Here is a 20,721-nt window from a genome sequence, read left to right as displayed (position 1 = left end):
AAAAACTGTTTTATGCCTTCACTGTTTTTGATAATAAATCTGTATAAAATCATAGATCCGGATTTTTTTAAAAAAAGTTTTACGAATTCAACTGATTAGACATACTTTTTGATGACTAAAATCTAATTGAACCATTAAAACGGAAATTTAAATAGACAAAAAATAAAAATAACAGTGATGCCCGACTTAGCAAATGTAACTATATATTCACCCAAAATAAACCAGACATTAAGCTCTCTCTAAACTGTGAGAATTCAATGTACTTTCATTCTTCTGACATACTATAAGAGAGACAGAAAGGAAGCCTGATATCACCCAGGGGTGAAAGCACAATGTGTGTGTGTGGCCTGACAGCCTTTTCCAGCTCATATCCCTTTGACGTTTATGAGGCAGTGATCACCTGATGTTGTGGTACCGATACCCACCCTGAATGATCCCATTATGGCCGAGCTGGGCTGCTATAGTGAGATGTAACGCTTTTCATTTACACATCCATTAGCCTGGAGCCGGACTGCAGCCGCAGATACGGAGCTGTGCTTTCTATAATTAGCACTTTAATTTAACGTGACTGCACGCTCTGTGGTTTTTCTCTTTTCCATTTCCAAGAAAGTTAATATATAGAAGAAAAAAGTGGGGGAAAAAAAGAAGAGGTTTAATGATTCAGCACCATCTGACACCTTTAATAACCAATTCCATGAAGACATGCCACAGGAATCAGACCCGTGATGTTTCTCTGTTGTTTGGGAGGCTTCTATGTTTGGCACTAGGGATGTCACTGTGAGAACTTTCAGTTTTCCGGAATATAAACTTGTGAAAACACTGGTATTACTGGTAACAAGGCTGGGGATTCAGATTCTGATCATTTGTGGCCATCAGGAAAACATATATTTGTCAATGACACTCATTGATCTGTTGTGCATCAAATCCTCTGCCATTGTCCTGTCAGTCATCTCTACTTACTCTCATCTCATCACATAATAAGTGAAATCTGACTCCTGCTGCACTGCTGTATGAAACACCGACTACCACAGCAAGCCTATTTGGCACACAGACAACAAAAAAGAGATTAAACTATACAATAATACAAGGAAATTAGCTAGTGAAACCCAATTTAAAGCAACCCTACTATTAAGCAAGTCTATTAAAATTAAACAAAATGATCCTTTATTACTATTGCTCACACGTCGCATTAAACTAATCTTTTGGGATTAGCCCATCCTGCATTGTTTGATCGACATGATCGATATCTTAAATGGACCCATTTAACATAATGGTGTTATATATACATAGTGGTGAATGGAAATATAATGGACTACTATAAATATAATTTTTGCATTCCCATTTGCTCCAATAGCAAAAAGACAAGAATCCCCAATAGCATTACCATAACTTTCCAAAAGAGGAACAAAATATATAGTGAGATTGATTACAGTGGTCAAAAGAGAAAGATGTCACATTTCAGCTGTTGTACTATAGTATTGCACTTTAAAGTTTAAAAAAATGTCAACAACAACAAAAAACTTTTGGTTACACTTTATTTTAAGGTGTCATTGTTTCAGTGTAATTATGTATTTAAGTACTGAGTAATATTAATTAACAACATGTACTTACTATAGGGTTAGGGTAGGATTATGATTTGGTTGAGGGTTAGTTACATGTAATTATGCATAATTTACTGTTATTACTACGGTAAGCACACATATGTAACAAGGACACTGTAAAATAAAGTGTTACCAAACTTTTTTACAATGTTAATAACTGTGGAAATGAATCATTACAGTCTCTAAAACCGATCCATCAGGCAGTTTGTTGAACAAAGCTGTGCTAATATACTATTAGAAGCATAGACTGTAAAAAATATGGACAAAGCGTCTGTGACGTCACCCATAGACTTTCTGAAGAACGGTTTTGAAGCCGTTTATGGGGGGTATGGGCGGCGCCATCTTGGAAAATCTTGGGAAATCCTAACCCCGCCCACCTTCTGGCCAATCCATATATGGGTAAAGGACGCAGTGCGAGTCACTCAGCTCGCTCTGCTACTCCGGTAATCTCTGTATATTTTAGGCAACGAAATATGTTATAAAACACCATACTAACTCTTTTCGTTTTCATTTAAAGAAATCTTAAACATTATAGCCACACAAATGTGGTTCAGGCAACGCGTATTGATTATATTCACTGCATATTTGCCTATTTATAACAAAACGAAATATAAACCACAAACCCGCCTCTTTTCGTTTTAAATATAATATAAAAATATTAAACATTTTAATATGGTCCAGGCAATATGTGCATTTGTACTAAACAACAGTAAACAACAGTTGCAGTAAACAACATTACAGATCATCTTCGTTGTATTAAAATTTAAAATGACAAAACTCAACCCAGTCTCTTTTTGTTAAACTTCAGTTTTATCAATATTAGCTATTATAAAAGTATAAGTAAAAGGTACAAGAAGCTATAGAAATAAAGCAAGCAATTCAGTCAAACATACAATCAGCGCTCTCTAACCATACATCGGTAAAGTTAAATAGCTTATAAAGTTATGAAACTTCCCCTCAGCCAAAACGATTGGCCAGGGAACAAATTATAGATTCACGAGACCAAAAATCGCCCGTTAGATATACACAAGACGAATTATATCTCATGTTTAACCACTACAGAGACGCCAGAGTCAGCGGCAAATGTCAGAACGACTAGCCGAGGAAAGGCTGTACCAGGCGGGGTACATGAGCGCCGAGCGCCCGGTGATCGTCTGGATCTCACAACCTGGATACAATTTTCATAAATCTTTATAAATAAACCACAGATTTGAGCTTTAAACAATTACATTCTCGCCTGAAAAACTCTTAAAACTGCATTTCATGATTCAAAAACAGTAGTATTATATTTCAACTGTGTTCAAAAATGGCGCTTCTTATGTTGTCATTCTCCTTGGAGCAGCCTATGCTCGTTATCAGCTGTCAATCAAGCTGTCAATCAAAGTTAGCCACGCCCTTATTTGTCATACATTTTATATCTAAATATGATCTAAACTACCGAGTTAGAAAAAAATTCACCCCCCTCACAGTTGTCAGGCACTCGGAACCTATCGAAAAATACAATAAAAGTCCATGGGACCAACCTGTAAAAACATGAATTTATGCTGTGAAAACGGACATTTTAACATGGTGGTCTATGGACATTTGCTCCCTTTTGGGACCTCCCTCTAGCGGATTTTCGATGTATTGCAGTTTTTCACACTTCCGGGTAGGCTTCATTTTTCAGATTAGAATGTTGCCGCTTGATTAGAAGGGAACAAGCATGGATATTTTTATGCCTGGTGGATTATAAACTGGATGAAACAACCCCATAGATTTACACTGAAGAACTCAAGTTAGAATATTATTTATTTAGGGATGATGTAGGGCTGCACGATTAATCGTATTTTAATCGCGATAACGATATCTGCCTTTCTCGATTAATTAAAGCAACACCAAGTAACTTTTGCTCTCGGGGTCCCCCTACAGTTGGGAAACAGTATTGTCTTCTACTGCGGTCGTAAAATCTGTCATGGTCACACAAGGGGATACACATGCATTTGTTGACAAGCCGATACCCCCGAACTCTGCAGAAGGAGTTCTCACGTCTTGGGCAGACTGCCTGCGTTGCGTGTGAAATGTCTTTCAAACGCCAAAAGATCGCGTTGCTCACGTTTACAAGCCAGCGTCATTATAGTGGCCTATTGGCTACTGTTTTACAGAATGCTAATTCAATTCAATGTTTGTGTGGTAGGTAATAGCCATATATCGTCAATATTATATCAAGCTACCATAGATGAATCTGCAAAGTTGAAAAATCGATTTGCATTATAGCCTGAGGCAAGACACTTTCACCAGAAAAATAAATAAACAAACATGACTATTAGCCTGCAGTCATTAGGCTACTTAGCCTAAAAGATAATTTTGTCCGTCTAATCATGTATTATTTACTTGCAAGAATGTAGCCCCTACCAAACTTGTACACGCCGACTTCTGACTTTTTTTTTTTGGTTCGTTGCTGCTTTGGCCATGACAAAAACATACGCACGAAAGCCAGAAAACAAGTGCTGGTTGGCCTCTCACGTCCAAATTTGAGGAAGTGGTGGGGGAAGTGACGTATGCCGTAAAGCAGTCGAATTTTGTAGTTCTTTTTGTGCTCGGGTTACTACCCGAACCCCGAAGTTACGTAGTGCCAGTAAAAGCGATACAGACCCCGTCAGGCTATGGCAGACGTGTCATTCAACCTATTGTAAGTCGATGTACCATCACAAGGGTCTTGGAAATATATTATGAAGGTTGAAAAGCTACATAGTGTTGCTTTTTAAAAGTGATATTGGCACTCTCGTCATATATCCTGAAAACCTGTTTTTCATTTGGCATTTGCTTTATCTTGCATTGCAAACAAACCTTCACTATAGCGTTCACGCTTGTGGTTGCCAGCTATAAAGGGCTTAAATCCTCCAAACAGAGCTGTTCTCTTAGCAGGACACATTCTTCCAGTGTTTTACCCGGTGTTTCTAAAATGCGGAAGCAGCGCTGATGATCTGAAAACAAACATGCGCTGGAGTTTAGCGATCTCAACTGCGATATTCTGCTTAATCAAACAACAAAAGACAAAGATAAAATCATACACTGCTCTTGAATGAATAAACTGTAGTTTGATGAGGATAAGTAATAAGGATTAGTCTATATTTGATCTATACAGCAGTTATTTTACATTTGAATATTTATTTGTTCTTATTGTATTGACTGTTTATTGGTCTTCTGTAACTGTTTTGAGGACGTTTTACTTACATTAATTAACCTAGTATTAGTTTTTACTGAAGTATCGATAATCATAAAAATGTCATTTACAATTTAAAATGACTCATATCATGAAATAAGACTTTGATCATCTCTCACCGACCAATAATCACGTTAAATAACCATGATTTCAATATTGACCAAAATAATCGTGATTATGATTTTTGCCATATTCGAGCAGCCCTAGGATTGATGGCTCTTTTGATTTACTGGGCCAAAAACTAAATAGCAAAATTACTAAACAAACTTTTCATTTAGGGCAAACGAATAGCAATGCTCTGGGCAACAACCTACAACACTAATGTCAAACTGTATGAATTATATATCATATAAGTCAGGACTGATGTGCCTCCAGGACAGAATGATTCGGAAACCTTAAGAAGCACTTCAGTGTCTGCCTAATGTATCAGGTCCACTTTTCTGAGCAAAGTAAGGTGAAAGTACGGTCATCTTAATTAGGCCAGAACCTGCAACGGATAACAACAAGAGCCAAGGAAGACAGCAAGAAAAACAGATGGAAAATCTTGCCTTACCTTCCTGGCATATGGCAAATAATAACTCCTAATGAAAGCGTTTCAAACGACCTGGAGCTCGACGTACTCGGAGATGTCAGAAGGAATATGGCTAACAAACTCTCAGCTTCATTCTGTGGAAATATCTCACCCAGAAGTGTGTGCTGAGGAAATGTGGCGTGATATTTATTAGCTCCTGCTTTTGTGTGAACTTTACGCACCAAAAGAAAGACTCTGAGTCTGAATCAGACGCAAAGAGCAGATCAGAGTAAATTAAGTTCATCAGACTGATGGAAGTCACATTAGACAGGAATTAGAAAACGGATAGACAAGTGTCCGCTTTGTTCACAATTAAAGCAAGTTTCTCAGACACAGAATAAGATCCAATTTTCCAGCACAAAAACAGCTCTGTCAACTTCTCTTTGGTGTAGGACTCAGAATAGATCTGTGAAACTAGTCATGAGACTCTAATAAATGCCCATATATTAGCAGTTTTCCCCCACATCAGGGTGTTTATGATGAGGGAAACACAGCTTTATTTAGTTAAAAGGGATAGTTCACCCACAAATGTAAATTCTGTCATTAAATAAATCGTTCCAAACCAGCAAGACTTTTGTTCACGCAAATGAAGATCTTTTTGATGAAATCTGAGAGTTTTCTGTCCCTCCATTGACACTGTGACGCTTCAAGAAGTTCATAAAGAGATCGTAAAACTAATCGACTATGAATTGAGAGGTTTAGTCCAAATTTTCTGAAGAGAATCGATCGCTTTATATGATGAACAGATTGAATTTAGGCTTTTATTCACATATAAATATTCATCAACTCACACGTCAGATCTGGTAAACGGAAGCTCAAGCATGTTCGCTTGACATGCGAGAACCAATGAGGTTCATTCTCGTGTTACGCATCACGTTTGAGCTTCAGCAAGAACCAATGAGGTTTGTTCTCGCGCATCAAGCAGGTTCAGTTGAGCTTCTTTTCATGTTCACTGATCAATGTTTATATGTGAATAAAAGTTTAAATTCAATCTGTTCGACATATAAAGCTATCGATTCTCTTCAGCAAATTTGGACTAAATCAGTCAAATTAATATGGATTAGTTTTACGATCTCTTTAGGGCCGGGTAAAAAAAAAAAAAAAAAAAAAAAAAATTCTCTCGATTCTCATTTTTACGAACCAATATCGATTCTTAAATCCCAAGAATCGATTAGTCATCCTGTTTTCAGTTGATGAATGAATGGAACATTGTAGCGCATCCCATCCAATAAATCGCAATAATCTTTGTGCTTTGTTACTATTGATATGAAACAAAGTCTCCGATTTCAAATAAAGTCGATTTTCTTACGAAATTCAAAAACATAAAAACCGTTTCGGCGCTGTGGCGTGAGATCGCTCTGGCTCAGCTCAGCTCGAGAAGCAGCAGCGCGGAGCGAACATGATCTTCTCTTCTGCCTTAATAACACCAGTTACAGCACGAAATAAACATCACTGTAAAAAGTGAACAGTTGGATCAACTTAAAAAAATTACTTCAATTGGTAACACCTAAAGAAATTAAGATCTCAACTTAAATTATCATGTTTTATCGTGAAAAACCTGATAATTTAAGTTGAGAAAACTTAATTTCTTTAGGTGTTACCAATTGAAGTAATTTTTTTAAGTTGATCCAACTCTTCACTTGAATGAGCATCTGAAAGTGTGTTAAAAGGTAGAGTACAACTTATCGAAATCCGCATCATGTGACATGGAATCGCTCAATCAGTGTTTCAACCGTGGAAAGATGTCATTAAAACGGCTTGTAAACAATGTCATGTAACGTCACATTTACCTCAGAAAAACCATATCCAGTGACCATAAACTCGTCAGTCAACTAGAAAAAGAGCGTTTTGCTAAATATATGCACCATATTACATATTCATAATGATTTTTTAATGTTCTTCAATATTTAATGCATGTTTGAATAAATCTAGCAAGTTTTTATGACAGCCACCATTTAAATGTTTACATTTCATATAACTTTATTATTATAAAAATAAATAAAAGTGTAATTTAAGTTTTTATACAAATCAGTTCACCTTCAATATTATAGTAGGCTAATGAAGCCTAGTAGGCTACAACTGACTCCCATAGTTTACAGCATTAGTTAAGGGATTTGAAATTTGCCTTGTACTGTACCTGATATCCAAAATAATCAATATTGAATCGAATCAGAATCAAAATCGAATCGAATTGCAAGCTTGTGAATTGTGAAATTTGTGTCAATAATACCCAGCCCTAGATCTCTCTATGAACTTCTTGAAGCGTCACAGTGGTAGTTGCGTAGCTGTCAATGGAGGGACAGAAAACTCTCAGATTTCATCAAAGATATCATCAATTGTGTTCCTGAAGATGAATAAAAGTCTTTGGGTTTGGAACGACATGAGGGCGAGTAAATTTTGGGTGAACTAACCCTTTAACAACCCGACTTTATCGTCGTTTATTTAGCTCTGTCAACTTCTCTTTGGTGTAGGACTGCGAAACTAGTCGTGAGACTCTAATAAATGCCCATATATTAGCAGTTTTCCCCACACATCAGGGTGTTTATGATGAGGGAAACACAGCTTTATTTAGTTAACGACCCGACTTTATTGTCGTAAAACAAATCAAGCTAAAAAAAAACCCATATATTCAGAAGCACCTGATCCACATAGGATCAAATCCCGCCAACGTTATCCATCCAGAGCGGCGCAAACAAACCCAGCAGGCCCTTTCCCAGCCTTATGCCGGATCACAGATTTAACACTAGTAAAATCTTAAGACCCTAGTAACAGCTGCCAGACCTCTACATTCCCACACCGCTGGACAGTGACGGATAGCGGGAGAGGAGCTCGCGTGATTGGTCCTTTCGCCTGAGGGGAATTACTGCATGATGCTCAAAATCACAAAGCAGAGTACAGTACCAACAGCAGAAAAGACATGCCGATTCCTATAAAGTTTAGACCAGAATCCTACACGCACGTTGAGGGCGACACATAATCAATATATGTTGACGTACGGCTCTTTAGATTAATAAAATGCCTAAATAAAGGCATCTCAAGCACACAACAACCTATAATAAGAGCTGTTAGACTAATAAAACGGTTTGGTGATTCAGTGTTTCTTTTAGTCACGCCTGAACTGGCACTACATTGCACAGATGGTCAGCAGGGCAGAGAGACTAAATATCTTTATTTTCCTTCACAATTAAAACGTGCAATGAGATGACAGACACCTTCACAGATGGGTGAGGAGGAAAACAACTCATTTACACAAACACAGGGAACATGTCAGCACCCAAACAAAGAAAATCAATGACCACCTCACCACATCTGTCAACTGGGATACCAGATGCAGACCTAATCAATGAGATTATCATACCTGTTCAAAATAATCAAACATTCACCGTCATTTATAACGTCTTGCGTCTGAATTATCAGACACAATAGGTTGTAAATCAACAATATCAGATATGATCTGATCTTAAAGTGTCAGACTAAAAATATCTCATACAGAGATTGAGAATCTACGTTCTGGATTAGGATCTGATCTCTTGAGTCAAGAGTTTGTCAAGTGAGATCAGATCACAGAAGTGCGTATGTGATATTCCAACAATCAGATTAAGATATTCTCAATATGAGACATTCTGAATGATCTCATATCACATTATGACTGTCATTTACATCCTCAGTGTGTGTCATCAGATCATGTTATTAGCCTATAGCTAATAGATCAGATCACTGTCTGATATTATAAATATGATAAATTAATGACATGAGACATTAGAGTGTGTCTGATAATGATGATTAGATTAGATGTTATGAATTAAGAGTGTCTCATATTCGAAGTTACGTATTTATTTATTAATAAATCAGATCAGTGTGTGTCTGATATTATTGATCAGATCAGATGCTATAAAATGACAATATAAGAGTGTGCCCGCTGTTGCTGTTAAGATTAGCTGTTATTAATAAATCAGCTCAGTGTGTGTCTGATATTATTGATCAGGTCCAGTCTGTCGGATTTGTTCAACGCGTCATTTAAATGACCAACTTACACTGATTGCCTACAGTACTTTAGACACACAGAAATCTAAAAAGGACCAGGTCCCACCAAAGACTAACATTATTCATTATTATTAGAGCATTATCATAACTACAATATTTCCCATTTGAGTGTCATTTGTGGAAAAAATAATTCAGGAATATTTTCCCCATCTGTTTGTTTGATGTTAGCCGCTGCTAACCGACCCGCTAATGAACGACAAACCGTATTTTACTTTACCTCAGGATAAATCCATCAGACAGTACGTCAGTCCTCATAGACTCCTAGTCTTCAGCGTGTACATTGTGTCGGTAACGGACAGAAACGGCCCGGTAAACGTCTTCTGAAAACCCTCCGTCTCTCTCGGTGCAGCAAAACGCGTACAGCAGCCGCGACGTTAATGCGCATGCGCGAAAGCGGCCTGGGAGCTCGCGAGGTGTAACTGTTCAGCGCATTCGCGTGCTGCCATCTAGCGTTTAGAGCGGAGAGCTTGATTTACAATTATTTCCGGTGGGTTTTTGGTTATACGTCATCATAAAATGAATTTAGGATAATTAATTCACTGATAATCGTGTATATAGTATGTGTTTTATGTATTATACATGTGCGGATGTGGTAAAGGGGGAATTGTTTTAAACATGTCATTGCAGATCCAGACCTGTAGGTGGCAGTGTTGGCGCTGTTTGTTTCTATTGTCTCCTGCAGAAGAAAAGCTCTCATGTGTCTCATGTCTGCTGTTCAGGACTGAGCCATGGAAAGAAAACACATGTCCGCATTATCTATTTATCAGACGTTATCAGGAGGAGCAACATCTAAAGTGCAGGTAAAAAGGCTGCATTTGAGAAATTTAAAAAAATTTGCGTGGTTGAAAGCTTCTTACGGGGGAACATAAACCTCATGTCAGTGAAAAGTTGTTAAACCAGGCACATCATCATCAATATTGATTTCTAATATAATGAAAACACACTGAATATAGAATATATTGTGCAAAACCTCTCTGTTCTTTTGCTAACCAAAACGTATTTGAGTACCATTTAAATACCACTGTATATAATATGATTAAATGGTATATACACTATGACTAAAAACAACTAAATCTTCTAACTGTGTCTGCAAGGGAGTGTAAAAGTTTGGAGAAAAACTGTATAAAAATGTTAAAATAAGTTTATTCTAGCTAACTAACAGAATGGTTTGAATAAAATAGATTCAAATAAGTACATTGATTTAAAATGCATTAAATTAATACATAATACATTTAACCGTAAAGTATAATATTGATTAGAAAAACAATAATAATGTAGAAGCATAGAAACTAAACATTTTCTAAACAATATTTTATGCGTATTTATAATATTAATTTTTCACTCTATAAATGTGGTCTTTATACACAAACATATATTGCTGCCTTTTAAGTGTTAGGATGTGGGGCCCTTGCACTAGAATAATCACATTTGGGGGTCAAAAATATAAGATTGAAAACCCTTGAATTAGAAAAATACCATGGTATTACCACCATTTCTTTTTTTGTAAGCACTGTAAAATGTAATAGCATGACTTCTGTTTTGCAGGCTAAGGCACCAGCAGCAAAGAAAATCAAAAAGAAGGAGAATGGCATCCAATTAAACAAGACATCTAATAAAAGGAAAAGAATGAAACCTCTGAAATCCCGCATGAGGCCCAGCAGCTCTGAGAAATCTCGAGGCGTAAGTGTCTAACTGTACATCGACAGATGCAGGAGCATCAGTGGAGATCTGAAGCTCACGATGTTCTGTGTTTTCCAGGAGATGGACTGTGAGGCCGATGACGCTGAAGGATTTGACAGCCCAGCTCTTGACGCACTCCTGACGGATCTGGCGAAGGTCAACAACAGCAGAGATAGAGCTAACAGACTGTTCCAGTGGCTGATTCACCCAGTCCAAGACAAAAGCTTCCTCAGGTTTGAGACCACACACACACACATTTATAGCTCAATTGAATTAGTTTCATAATTGATGAACTTTGCAAAATTAATACTGTTGTTGAACTGGATTGAATCAACACTCAACTGACTTTAAGTCAAGTCAAGTCACCTTCATTTATATAGCGCTTTTAACAATATGGATTTACAGTGATAATAGGACTTTAGTTGAATAATGACACTGTTGTTTTCTGTAAAGCTGCTTTATAGCTGAAAATGACGTTGTTTCATACTTCTGCAACATCAATACTCTTGTTTTCTTGTTTATTACTGTGAAACAATCTGTTTTGTATAAAGTACTGTAATAATAAATGACTTGAAACACAAAATTATAAACATTATGAACTCAATACTATAATGCAAAAACTCGTTCCCTGTACCGTATGACAATAATAAAAATCATCCTGTCCGGACTTAATAAATAAAAAAGCTCATTACAACAAATACTGCCATGTTGATTAAAGATCATGAATTATAATTTTTTTGGTTTAAAACAGAGCTAACGATTCTCCCATGATTCTGAATAGATAGCTAGACAGCATAATGTAATTTAGTAGAGGTTCTGACAAAATGTTAATTGCTGCAGTCTATTAATAGAAAATCATTTCAATAATTTGAATAAAAAAAAAAAAAAAACATTGAAAATGATTCAATGACTCACTCATAAAGACTTCATTTCATTTTTGAACGAATCTCTTGAACGAATGATTCAATGACAAATACATTTTAACAGTCACTTGTCGCCACCTACTGGTGTAACGATGTAATTGATACAATCTTTATTTGAAGCCTCAAGTTACTTTCAAAAGGCGATTTACTCTATTTTGATCGCTACCGTAGACATCAGTGTTTATATCCACAAACTATAACTTTTATCCCAGTATTGTAACAGAAATAATGATTATGTGACTGTGTGAAGCTGTTTCATACCTATACATGACAATTACTCTCTCTGGATCAGAACACAGATCTGAATGATCGCTGATCGGACTTGTCGAAGGTTTAATAGACAGCTGAATCGTTGTCATTTAGGAATGAGATCGCGTGGCTTTTTGAATCGAGATCACGATCTTTTAACAGTTAATCACGCAGCTCTAAATTGTAGTCAACTACTTTTTCATGAAAATTATATTGAATGTTTCTTTTGATATTGGTATTGGAAAATTATAATTTTCTTAAGCAGTTTGCATTAGATTGACCTAGTAAGTCATCCAGAAAGGTTACTAGAAGTTGCTTTGGATCAGAGATGTCTTGTTTTGTCTACATTTATAGAGATAATTGGGAGAAGAAACCAATGCTGATCCAACGGCAGAATCCAGATTATTACAAAGGACTCTTTTCTACCGCCGAGTTTGACCAGATCTTAAGAAACGTAAGCAATTTTTGTTCTTTGATTCAGAGGGAATCGGTATATCTAAAGCCGCCGTCAGATGTAATGTTCAGTGTTTTGCTCAGGATGATGTGCAGTATGGAGTGAACCTGGACGTGACGAGCTACACAAATGGCAAAAGAGAGACACACAATCCTCCAGGAAGAGCGTTACCGTACACGGTGTGGGATTTCTATGAGGTACAGATCATGAACATTTCCCTAATACACTAAAACTGATGTGTTGTATGATTACTGGTATTACATTTTGGCTTTGATCATATATATGTATGATATGATCACATACACATATGTGTCACAATCACATGGGTCACAATTTTGAAATTGAGATTTATACATCATATGAAAGCTCAATGAATAAGCTTTCCATTGATGTGTGGTGGTTTGTTAGGATAGGACAATATTTGGCCGAGATAAAACTACTTGAAAATCTGGAATCTGAGGGTGCAAAAAAATCGAAACATTGAGAAAATCTCCTTTAAAGTTGTTCATTTATGTTCGTGATTGTGCTGCATTCACTCACAAAAATAAATGTTTTATATATTTACGGTAGGAAATGTACAAAATATCTTCATGGAACATGATCTTTACTTAATATCCTAATGATTTTTGGCATAAAAGAAAAATCAATAATTTTGACCCATACAATGCATTGTTGGCTATTGCCACAAATATATACCTGTGCGACATGTGACTGGTTTTGTGGTCCAGGGTCATATATATACATATATGATAGTGGAGGCAATATAATGTAAAAGATGCAAAGGTGATAATATTCTGTTGTGCAAACATTCTTAAAATTAGTAGGGCTGTCGTTACAATATACATAACACTTCTGTAAGGCCTCAGTTTTGATTTGACTGTGAAAGTGTGAAGTTTATTGACAGATGTTGTTTGCTGTGTGTTGTCAGAGCGGCTGCTCTCTCAGGATGCTCAATCCTCAAGCGTTTTCCTCCACTGTGTGGCAAGTGCTCTCCATTCTTCAGGAGAAGTTTGGTAGTATGGCAGGCGCAAACATGTACGTGGCGATGCATAAACTTTATTCATAAATATTAGATTCTTCACTGTCAGTTATCATTTACCTGTGATTTGTTTTTCAGGTATCTAACACCACCGGGGACGCAGGGCTTTGCTCCTCACTATGATGATATAGAGGCTTTCGTTGTTCAGCTCGAGGGCAAAAAGCACTGGAGAGTGTACAATCCTCGGTGAGTGATCAGTTATGCTTTGAAGAGGCCATGTTATGCCCTTTTTCAAAGTCTTGATTTGTTTTTAGGTCTTCTAGAACAGGTTTTCATGCTTGAATGTTTAAAAAACACATTTTTTTCCCCATATTCTCCATTGTTGCAGCTCCTCTCTTCCCAGTCTGTCAGTAACGCTCTGTTTAGTTCATGTCTCTATGAAGCCCCTCCTTCTGTAAAGCACACTGTGCTCTGATTGGTCGGCTGGATCAGTGTGTTGTGATTGGTCAAGAGCTTCGAGTGTGTTTGTGAAATGTCCCGCCCCTTACCATAACCACCAGTTTAACACACTACTAACTAACTCAACCAGGCCCCGCCCCTTTATTCTGCGCATTAATTATTTAAATGAGGAATATTGTGACGTGTTCGTTCCCGGAAGAAACTCAAGACTACAATGGAGGCGTTTCAGGAGTTCAGAAACACTGACACTGATATAGAGAAGAACTCCCGCTGGAGGGACTTTGTGCTCGAACTGCAACATTACACACTAAAGAAAGATGAACATGGAAAAAAGCATAATAGGACTGTAACATATTAACTAGTAGCTCTTCTGTCTTCCCTCAGTTCTGAAGATGAAGTGTTGCCGCTGGTGTCCAGTCGTAAGTACATAGCTGGTCATATTAGATTTTTTATTATTTTTTTTTTTCTAAAGGGAATAAACCCTCTGTCTGTTGCATTTCTCCTCAAGCTAATTTCAGCCAGAAGGAGATCGGGCAGCCCATCATGGACGTGGTGTTGGAAGCTGGGGATCTGCTGTATTTTCCCCGCGGCTTCATTCATCAGGGTGACTGTCTGCCCGATGTTCATTCTCTGCACATCACCGTGTCCTCCTACCAGAGGAACAGCTGGGGAGATCTGCTCCTGAAAGTACGAGCCTTTACTTCTGCTTCTGTGCCGTGAATCATTAATGAATTTCAACTGTCAAAACGTCTTCACACCAAAATCTAAAGAAAATGAACCTATTTTAGGGCCATTAAAGGGATAGTTCACCCAAAAATGAAAATTCTCTCATTATTTACTCAGATTCAAATTATTTACTTGAAAATCTTAGTATTTTTCTTGCACACACCCAGGGCTTGACATTAACACCCGCCAACCCGTCAAATGCGGGTGTATTTCAGGAGTGGCGTGTAACGCAGTCTCTCCTACTAGCCACTTTCGCTGGTTGAATTTGATCTATAATACATACATTTTTCAATTTTTGTCTTTTAAAAAGGCATCTGAAATAATAAACTAAGTGCACTGTAGTCATTTGCTTTGGATGACTATTGTTGGTGTTACAGGGCTTGAGTTACGGTGTGGGATTGCGCATAATTTTACTCATTCCTGCAGATTTTGTGCTCAAAACCCAAAGTGCGTGAACATAAAGCCGTACTAAATTCAGTTTGTTTTTGCTGCTTATTGCACTTCATCAGTCCAACACACACAAAATAATGTCAAAATGGCAGTCTTGGCGAGTATTCATGTATACAGTCAGTTGTGTTTTAAGTGAATGAAAACAGTCGAGAAAGAAAACGCATGTGTAACAGTATAATGGATCCGTGCGTCAGGTCTTAAAGTGACAGCAGCCTAATAAACTGGCTGCCAAATTATGAGATAATATTAAAAATATCTATATGGCAGTTTTTCCCCATGTCAAAATTGTGGCCAGTGAAAATGCTGAGTGGCTAGTAACTTTGGAAATCCAGTAATAAGCAAAAAGTTAATATCAAGCCCTGCACACGCATATCATTTGGCTTCAGAAGACATTGATTCATCCACTGGGGTCGTATGGATTAACATCATGATTGCTGTGTGTGTTTTTCAAACATTAACCAAGCATTATATGGACTAAAAATCTTTGTTTGCTGCTTTATTTCTTTTGATTTTTGGTGTGAAATGTGATATTGATCAATGATATTGTCACTTCGGTGAATATTTTTGATTTGCAGTTGATGCCAGCAGCTCTGGAGATCGCGATGGAAGATGATGTTGAGTTCAGGAAGGGGCTGCCGCTCGATTACCTTCAGTTCATGGGAGTTCAGAACTCAGAGAAGGTACTTGTATTCAGACTCCATTAATACACAAGCTCCGATTCCTGATCTATATCGACACTGAAATGACTCGTGCATGTGAACAGGAAGACCCACGAAGAGACAAATTCATTGCACACGTCCAGGGCCTGATGAAGAAACTGATACAGTTTGCGCCAGTTGATGCTTCTGTAGATCAGAAAGCCAAAGACTTTCTGCACGACTGCCTTCCACCTCTGCTGAACTCTGGTGAGTCTTACAACTCATAGTTTTCACGTGACGTCACAGGCTGATAGGAACGCACACCTGAAGGGCGAAACACGCCAGTCATTTTTACCATGTTTTTACCTAATGTAAGTGATAATGTAGAAATACAGTGATATTAAAAGACCAATTTCAATATACACCTTATTGATGGTGCGTACTATGTACATGCATGCAGATGAACACAGAATATAAATGCAACTCGCAGTTTCCTATTAAGCATTTAGTGCTTTGCATTCATATTCTGAACATTGCATGTACATATATGCATCATCAATAAGGTGTATGTGGAATTTGATCTTTTAATATCACTAGCCGTGTTTCCATTACCCTACAAATTGAAATTGCGAATTGAAAATACGCCCAATAGAAACACGTCAATTTCGCAAAAACTTCCATTTATCGCAAAAAAGTTTTTCCGCTCGCATGAGGAGGTTTTTCAGGCAATTCGAAAAAGAAATATTTCGCAAAACTGCAATGGAAACAGTTTTTGCGCATTCACGGGTCACCTGACGTAGATGACGCGGTGTGTTTGGACAGAATACGAGACAGATTTCTTTATTAAATTCATATAAGACAAAATAATTACAGGAATAATGGATTCTAAACCTCAAATAAAGGCCACAATCAAGACCTCGAAGCAGAAATGAGGGAGAAACACCCAGAAACTCCTCATATGTGCCGCTCACAAGTATAATAAGGGTCGTTCCTTACCATTAATGCTTGGAAAACACACACATACGTCTCCTTCGATTAATAATAATGGCTAGTGCAGTGGCTGGGATATAGTACATAAACCTACCAACGTCCGTTGCCATGATTTTTGGAGTGATTTTACTTATCGCGAGAGGAAAAAAATGAAGTTTTAGTCGCATAACATCGGTTAATGGAAACGCCGTCATTTCGCAATAGTTTTTTGTCGACATTTAGAAAAAATCGCACAAGTTTTGCGCAAATCTGTAATGGAAACGCGCCTACTGTTTTAATTTAAGGCACATTAAGTGTTTTTCACGTTAAGCTTTTTAGACTATCTTGCTGTTTTTAGTGATTGACACACTATTTGAACCACAAGTGCCCAAATCTCGCATTTTTGTTCACATATTTGTGTTATTCTTCTTTTGAGAGGTGATCTAAATATTAGTGGTTTGAAATAGATGGAAAATTAGTTCTGTGGATGTTTTGTGCTCCAGTCACGTGACTGAAAACTATCAGTTACATGAAAACTTAAGGTGAAATGTGTCATTTTATTTGCTTTAAAATATCCCTTTTGAATGGTCAGACATACAGACGTCGGTCTCAACCAATTCTTTGAGTTTCAGAAAATATATGTTTGCGAATTCTGTTTTTAAAGAAATTAGACATCTCAAAACAAGTAGTTGTGTTGAATCAGAGATCAAGCTCTGTTTGATACTGTATGTTTAATAAAATGCATTTGTGTGTGTTTTGTAGAGGAGAAGGCCGGCAGTGTGTACGGGGCTCCTGCTCGATGGGGAGACGGTGAGGCCCTTAATGTCACTGTTGAACTGAAGAGCCAAACCAAAATCAGACTGATGCGGGCCGGGGCGGCAAGGTACCTCATCCAGAACATTATTTTCCTGTAACACTTCTCAATCTACAGAGCAAAAGACATTATATTTCACTCTCCTTTAAGGTGCATAAAGTGAGTCTGATTTGAACGTGATGAGAGAACTCGAAATAATATAACTCCAGATGGATGTTCAGATAAAGATACACATTTGTTTAGTTGGTTTGTCTGGATCACAAAACCAGTCACATGTCGCACGGGTATATCTGTGGCAGTAGCCAACAATACATTGTATGGGTCAAAATTATAGATTTTTCTTTTATGCCAAAAATCATTAGGATATTAAGTAAAGATCATGATCCATGAAGATATTTTGTAAAATTCCTACCGTAAATATATAAAACATTTATTTTTGTGAGTGAATGCTGCACAATCGTGAACATCATAAATAGACAATTTTAAAGGCAATTTTCTCAATGTTTTGATTTTTTTGCACCCTCAGATTCCAGATTTTTATTAGTTGTATCTCGACCAAATATTGTCCCAAGCTTTTTTATTCAGCTTTCATGTGATGTATAAATCTCAATTTAAAAAAAATGGACCCATGTGACTGGTTTTGTGGTCCAGGGTCACAAATGGTATATGCCATGTGTTAGAATCAGAAGAATAACTTGTCTTCATAGGTTGTGCAGTGATGGAGACACTGTGCGTCTGTATTACATTACTGAGAACTCTAGAGTCTATCATAAAGAAGAACCCAAGAACATTGAGATGAAAGCAGAGGTAAACCTGCACTCTTGTCTCTAATGACTGTGGCTTTTACCTGTATTAAGCATTTGACTGATCATGTGTTTTAACAGCACATAGATGCCATGGAGTTTCTGATTCATTCATATCCCAAGTTTGTTCCTGTGGCCAGTTTACCATGCGAGACAGCGGAGGCTAAGGTACCGCGTGGATTTCATGGACTTTAGCCCAATATGACCTGTTTGAAATCGCACGTATGTGTTCATGCACGTGTGTTATTCTGTGTTTGAAATGAATCTCGTTTTGCAGATGTCTCTGGCCGAGCTGCTCTTCGAGAAGGGAATGATCCACACAGCCGAACCTTTGACCGCTGAATAAAAATATTAGTTGTTGTCCAAAGAAAACGAGGGTTCTGCATCATATGCTTGTCATCTGTTCAGACGGCAATGTTTTTTTAAACTAAAATGATCCAATGTGTATAAAACATGTATTGAAAGCAAACCAGAGTATTTTTGAGGTTTCTTTTCTTTGTACCAGCTCTGTGGTAACTGTGTGTAAAAGTGATGTCTGGAGGGGGTATGTGTTTTCAATGACCCTACAAGTTTGATTAAACTATCAAAATATGAGGAAAATATATATTTTTTTAATATGAAGGAACAACAAAACACTAAACTTGGTAAGGGTATTTATCTGACAAAATTATTTGGCTTAATACAGTTTTAATACAATTTGTGCGTTAAAATGCGTTATCACAAATAAAACAGTCGACTCGAAGCACAAGTATGCAATTTGCTTACAAAATCTTTGTAGGGTGTAGGGTGAAGACCTAGGCCGGACATCACTTTTGGCCACTACTTTTTAATATGTTATTTACATAATAGCTGAAGTTATACGAACACTTACAGTACAGGTCAAAAGTTTGGAAACATTATGATTTGTTAATATTTTTGAAAGAAGTCTCTAATGCTTATCAAGGCTGCGTTTATTTGATCAAAAATGCAGGAAAAAAAACAGTAATATTGTGAAATATTATTACAACTTAAAATAATAGTTTTCTATTTGAATATACTTTAAAAAATAATTTATTCCTGTGATGCAAAGCTGAATTTTCAGCATCATTACTCCAGTCTTCAGTGTCACATGTGACATCCAGTCTATCACATGATCCTTTAGAAATCATTCTAATATTCTGATTTATTATGAGTGTTGGAAACACCTAATATATTTGATGAATAAAAGGTTAAAACTGCTTTTATTCAAAATAAAACAATATTTTCTGATAATATAAATCTTCTTTACTATCACTTTTTATCAATTTAACACATCCTTGCTGAATAAAAGTATTGATTTATTTCAAAAAAAGAAAGAAAAACATTTACTGACCAGTAGTGTATATTGTTGTTACAAAAGATTTCTATATATTATTTTTTTTGCTTTTTTTTCCTTCTTTTTTAAAAACTTTTTATTCATCAAAGTATTCATCAAAAGTATCACAGGTTATGAAAAAATATTAAGCAGCAGAACTGTTTCCAACTTTGATAATGAATCATCATATTAGAATGATTTCTAAAGGATCATGGGATAGACTGGAGTAATGATCCTGAAAATTCAGCGTTGCATCACAGAAATAAATGATAATTTAAAGTATAATAAATTGAAAACCAATTATTTTAAATTGTAATAATATATCACAATATAAAAAAAAAAAAATCTGTATTTTTGATCAAATAAATGCAGGCTTGATGAGCAGAAGAAACTTCTTTCAAAAACATTAAAAATAGTAATGTTTCCAAACTTTTGACCTGTACTGTATATTTAATCAGTGTTTGCTATTCATTGCCAAGGCCATTCATAAACTTTGGGAAAACAAACATTTCTGTAAAGTTGCTAAAACAGCATTAAAACAGTTAAATATTGGTGTCTTCTGGCAAATTATGTTATTGCATGAAAAAAGATGTCATTGCAAATGATATTTGGCCATATTATCTTAATAGACCCAGTAAAGCATATATATAATTATATGTTTTTATGTTTTAGTCAACACAGATGATGCAACAAAAACAGCAAATCATAATTGTATCTGATGTTTAATTACGTTATGATTGTGATGTGGAGCAAGAGTTTGGACTAATTAAATTCCAATGTGGTCAAAACCGACATCACTCGTCGTGTAAATAAAAACCACAAGGCA

The 20,721-nt window shown here is 36.6% G+C and overlaps 2 protein-coding genes across 2 annotated transcripts in view; one reads left to right on the top strand and one right to left on the bottom strand.

The window, feature by feature from the left end:
• extl3 (exostosin-like glycosyltransferase 3) overlaps nucleotides 1–9,813 on the bottom strand; it is a 33,137-nt gene extending 23,324 nt beyond the window's left edge. Inside the window, exon 1 of the mRNA XM_084432022.1 lies at nucleotides 9,636–9,813. The gene's annotated coding sequence lies outside the window, so the exon portion shown is untranslated. The remainder of the gene's footprint in view (nucleotides 1–9,635) is intronic.
• A 263-nt stretch (nucleotides 9,814–10,076) lies between these two features.
• Nucleotides 10,077–19,433, top strand: riox1 (ribosomal oxygenase 1). The gene is made up of 15 exons (XM_084431462.1): nucleotides 10,077–10,218; nucleotides 10,964–11,098; nucleotides 11,177–11,331; nucleotides 12,625–12,724; nucleotides 12,808–12,921; nucleotides 13,653–13,759; nucleotides 13,842–13,949; nucleotides 14,547–14,581; nucleotides 14,671–14,849; nucleotides 15,914–16,018; nucleotides 16,102–16,243; nucleotides 17,708–17,828; nucleotides 18,467–18,566; nucleotides 18,644–18,730; nucleotides 18,840–19,433. Exons 1-15 carry the CDS (start codon nucleotides 10,147–10,149, stop codon nucleotides 18,906–18,908), a joined length of 1,629 nt encoding a protein of 542 aa, XP_084287588.1. The 5' UTR covers nucleotides 10,077–10,146; the 3' UTR covers nucleotides 18,909–19,433.
• Nucleotides 19,434–20,721: the final 1,288 nt, after the last annotated feature.

Source organism: Rutilus rutilus (assembly GCF_951802725.1).
Source record: "Rutilus rutilus genome assembly, chromosome: 15".
Taxonomy (NCBI): Eukaryota; Metazoa; Chordata; class Actinopteri; order Cypriniformes; family Leuciscidae; genus Rutilus; species Rutilus rutilus.
This window is presented reverse-complemented; position numbering and strand designations above follow the sequence as displayed.